Here is a 4,822-nt window from a genome sequence, read left to right on the forward strand (position 1 = left end):
AGGAATTTGATAAGGCACTGGACAGAGATTAGGATGAAATTTCTTTACATTAAAATTGAGCATAAAAATTGAAGATAAGTTAAACAAACTCATAAGTAGTGTTCCTTCATCCCTCAATTCCAAATAAAACCTAGTTTATAAGATATGAATTAATTCTTATGAACTATTTGCCTAAGGATAAGGAAATTCAGTAATCAATGGTGGCTTATTTATAATTATGCTGCGTTAAAAATTTCGGTAACAGTTTGTACAAGGATTGATTATATGTTCTTCTCAGTGGGAATAAATCATTTCTAGAATTCTGTGGGTGAAGTCAAATTGAATGCTGTGTAATAAAAAAATAATCAAGGAGAATGCAAAAGAAAACTAACTTTTATTGTGTTGTCCAAGGCAATGACATCAAATATACCATAACGTAGCCATGACCAAAAAATCAAAGGACAAGGCTGCCCACGTATTATGTTCGGTGATTGTCTTAAACATTCCAAGTTTGCCGCGTTCCACGCCTGAAGAATGCTGGATGTAAACAAGTTGAATGCAGGCATAATCACTTATTATTAACCTATCACACCATCTTAATTCCGTTAATGATAAATTAACATAAAATTTAAACCACTTAATAAGAAATTTCTAAATTACTAATTGACGTCAAATCATGATTAACTTAAGCCAGAGATAATATTTTAAAAAGCATAGATTAGATTTTATTCAACTATTGAGATCACAATGGACAACAACAACAATAAATGGATTAGTTCTCTATTAAAACCCTGACTCTTGAAGAAAACTCTTGATCATCTCCAGAGCTCGAGCTGGCTGATAACTTGGAACCTCATGCCCGGCTCCTCGAACAGTGGCAAATGTCAAATTATGATCATACATCATAGTGTATCCCCCAACCTACATATTCATAATAAAAATCATCAAAATTAACATCGTTCTAGTAATCGTCGCCATCGTTCGAGCAATGAAGAGAGTTTTGGCACATTTAAATATAAATCCACAAGTATCACAAGAGGATAACTTTGTCATCAATGTAAACACTTTCAATTCTTTTATCTATCCGTGCAAACGGATTCACGGATAATTAAATACAAAATATATGTATGTATTATTATGAAAAGATTAAAAACAACATAGTTATCTACCTCACTGTTAAGCATCCAAGCTCTCCATGAAGCCTTCACTTTAAGCTTTAGTTTGTTGAGGGAGTATCTTGTGGAAGTAACTGGAACTCTTCCATCAATGTCACCACTGCACAATTGCAAGCATACATATGAAAATGAACTAGGCCAAAGCTTACTTAAGGACAAAATTTGATCGAAAACCTCTTCACTCATGATCTAATGAACAATATCTTTATCGTATAACATATGTTATACAGAAATTTTAATCTCTATCTGCTTTAACCGCAAAAATGTTGTTATATGATGAAGACACCGATGACAGTGAAGGGGATTTTCACTTAAACTTTGTCTCTTTAACTCATCCATCTCCTAGGTTAGTTATATAATGTAATGATGAGGTAATAATTTTTTTTACCTGTACTTCAGAACTCTAATCCCATTTGATAACAATTCGTGAATAATTGGCAATATTGTGGAAGGCTGATCTGACCAGCTATGTATAACTTGGCTGTATCAAGACAAAAATATAAATAAATGACTGAATTTTAATTATTTTGTTTAAAGGTAAAATAAAATTATCAAATGACAGCTTATATGAGATATGTATATACCTACAACCAGACCAGGTGTAGTTGAGTTTTGTCACATTAGCATGTAGAGCTTTCTGCACCTCAGGATTGTTAAGATATGCCTCCACGTAATTAGAAGTACAAGGATCAAAATTCTCAATCTGCATCAGAATTTGAAAACAACATTTCAGTATATAGACATAACAATTGGTAGGCGAGAAGGGATCCGGCAAAGTTGCCGTATTTTGAAAAACAGAACAAGATCAAATTTGTTAGTTCTATGATTTTTACAAGTAAGTTGGCTATAAACCATATCTCTATTATTCACAATTGATATGATTGAGTGAAAATTTTGAATGAGTTTGGTCACAAAAACAAACCTCCTAACATGAACAAAAATAATATTCAAGTTCCATCTCTTGCAAGTGGAGGAGCTTGTGAAACACATGATCAAGAGGAATTTTTAATCTCGCTCACTCGAATGTAGAATGGCCGAGATCAAATCCTGCTCAACTAAATACTAATCATGTAAAGCATAAGCCTCCCTTCTCCATTTGTGTAATTTAATTACATTCAGTAACTGAGAAACCATAAAATGATTTGAATAAAAATAATTCAGTAAAAAAAAGGGAGCCTCTGAAGGGAAGCAAAGCTAGTGTGCAAATCTTAGCTCCTGCAGGTGGTTTTTGCATGAAAGGGGAGCGTGTGCACCACATGATCTAGGGGAACTTATGATCTCGCTCGCTCACATCTAGAATGGCAGCTCAAGTCCTGTTCGATCAATCGTGCAGCGTATAGGTCTCCCTTAGTGCAATTTAACCTTATCCAGTGACTGAGAACCATAAAATGATTTGAATGAAAACTATGTAATGTTAGTGATTAACATTCAAATGAATTTGGTGGAGAGGGCTTGAAAGGGAACAAGTTTCCAGTGCAGATCTCTTCTTAATCTCGATCATGCTCAATCGATACCCTTCATGCATTTTTTTTCAGATGAGGGTTTGCATCAAGTTAGTTGTTATTCCATTTCTAAATGGAATCAAGAAGGGATACAACTCAACATGGTAGAAGACTAGAAGTTAGCAGTTTGAGTCTGCTTACCCTCTAAATCCAGTATAGTTTTCCCCTAATTTAACTTGCTCCTTGCACTTATGAAACAAGAAAGCAATGAACTCAGATTCTTGAGTTAACAGGTTGAATCGGTCGATCTAAATTGACTCTAAAAGTACCAGGACAATGAGGATAAATATAAAGATGCTTGCAAGAGACAAACCGAGGGCAACTTTGGAGTCGGCGTCACACCCGATGAGAAGCATAGCGGTGCGTATATGTTGTAGATGTCCACTTCGTTGAAGACTCGGTCGGCCTCCTCGATCGCTCGGTCGCACTCCGGTGGCTGTTGCTGCGTGTCCGGCGAGAAATTGCAGAACTTGTGGATCGCGACGATGGTCTCGTCGGCGATCAACGCGTGCGTCCAGAAGTAGTCGAACAACCCCTTGGCATCTGTCTCGTCGTTGATCACCGCGTTCCCGATCTAGGTCATTAGAAAGCAAAATGAGATCTTTCGGTCGGGAACTATAGGAGATCGATCTTTCTTAAATTAATTTGCAATCAAAATGGGAACTTTTGTTGAAGCATCGGAGGGGATCGATCCTTCCGGATTTAATTTGCAATCAAAATGAGAGAGGATTGATCAGACTGTTTGATTTCGGAATCCATGCTTACCGCGATGCCTTTGAGGTTGATGAGACGATCTTTGTGATGGAGTATGGCATGGGCGAGCTGAGGGACGTAGTGCCCGGCGTAGCTCTCGCCGGTGATGAAGAAGTCCCTCCCCTTATACTCCGGGAACCGCTCGAACCAGTTGACGAGGAAAACCAGTGCATCGATCGCCGTTCTACGGTCGCCGCTCTTGGCGTAGTCCGATGTGGTGTTGGAGTAGGAGAAGCCGACGCCGGCGGGGCTCTCCAGGAACAAGATGTTCGCAACTGCATTGCACAATGCACGTCACTCTCGTTCGGGGTAATGCCAAAGCAGAAACCTTTTCTCACTCTACTCCCTAAACTTTAGGAAATAACATCTATATATATATATATATATATATATATATATATATATATATATATATATATATATATATATATATATATATATATATATGTGTGTCATGATGATTCCTACCTTCGTTCCAAGCGTACGGATTCCTGTACAGAGACTTGCCGTCGCTCATGACCCGAAACGGCCCGAGCTCCTCCATGGCGCCGTACCCGAGCGACGAACACCCCGGTCCTGCACCCACCCATGCCACAGCCATCACCACTCTATCGAAAAGCACTTCATCTATCGATTCATTTTCTACTAAATACTAATTCCATACCTCCATTGAGCCATAGAACAAGAGGCTTCGACCCGTTATTCTCGGCAGTCTCAGCAAAGTAGTAAAACAGAGCCCGGCCGTTGGCTCTGTCAACAGTGACATACCCTGCGTACTGATCGAAATGCACGCCGTCCGGCTGGCCGGGCAGCCCAACGATCTTGTCGTCCTTCTTCAGCCCGCTATTGTCGTAGACCTTCGACTCCAGGTCGGATATCGAAAGGAGACTACTAGTCCATGAAGAAGACCTCCTTGCTCTGTTGTTAAAGTAGAACTTGTTCAGCGCATCTCCCTGTCGCACTGTACCAGAAGCTTCGCATTGTAATAAACAGAGGAAGAAGAAGAGACAGCTGCTGGAACTTGGCTTCATTGTTTGATTGGGAATGAGGAATGGAATGGAATGGAATTGAATGAGATCTTATTTATAGGATGAACAATCGGATAATTATGAAGTAACTGATTTATTGTTGTTGGAGCCGGCGGAGAATGATCTGCCTGCTTCCTCTGGGAATGATCTGTTGAGCCTTGTCGTTGAGTGGAACGAGGCAATTAAATTGTTTGGCTCGGTTTGGATTTGATTTAGTTCATTTGTCTATGTGGCTAATGAGAAATTCCAAGATTGATCATGTCATATGGTTCGTTCCACTATTAAAATTTAAAACAGCTTTGGACTATCCATCGTGAAAGAGAGATTATTATTAACAATGATAAAAAAAAAATTAAAAGGCTTCAACGAGATAGATAGTTTATAA

At 38.7% G+C, this 4,822-nt stretch overlaps 1 protein-coding gene across 1 annotated transcript; it reads right to left on the reverse strand.

Moving 5' to 3' along the window:
* Positions 1-676: 676 nt before the first annotated feature.
* LOC122052173 (serine carboxypeptidase II-3-like) lies at positions 677-4,473 on the reverse strand. Its single transcript, XM_042613580.1, has 8 exons — positions 4,074-4,473; positions 3,878-3,985; positions 3,422-3,684; positions 2,970-3,230; positions 1,739-1,857; positions 1,543-1,635; positions 1,149-1,254; positions 677-900 (listed from the first exon to the last, which is right to left on the reverse strand). Exons 1-8 carry the CDS (start codon positions 4,438-4,440, stop codon positions 763-765), a joined length of 1,455 nt encoding a protein of 484 aa, XP_042469514.1. The 5' UTR covers positions 4,441-4,473; the 3' UTR covers positions 677-762.
* Positions 4,474-4,822: the final 349 nt, after the last annotated feature.

This window comes from Zingiber officinale, chromosome 3A (assembly GCF_018446385.1).
Source record: "Zingiber officinale cultivar Zhangliang chromosome 3A, Zo_v1.1, whole genome shotgun sequence".
Taxonomy (NCBI): domain Eukaryota; kingdom Viridiplantae; phylum Streptophyta; class Magnoliopsida; order Zingiberales; family Zingiberaceae; genus Zingiber; species Zingiber officinale.

What these genes read in the sequence shown, in the direction of transcription:
- LOC122052173 (XM_042613580.1), bottom strand. Translation starts at nt 4,440, where the DNA reads ATGAAGCCAAGTTCCAGCAGCTGTCTCTTCTTCTTCCTCTGTTTATTA. An exon ending in TCCGTACGCTTGGAACGAAG is followed by an intron (nt 3,685 to 3,877) that starts GTAGGAATCATC and finishes TGTGCAATGCAG; the next exon opens with TTGCGAACATCTTGTTCCTG. An exon ending in TACACCTGGTCTGGTTGTAG is followed by an intron (nt 1,636 to 1,738) that starts GTATATACATAT and finishes GTCTTGATACAG; the next exon opens with CCAAGTTATACATAGCTGGT.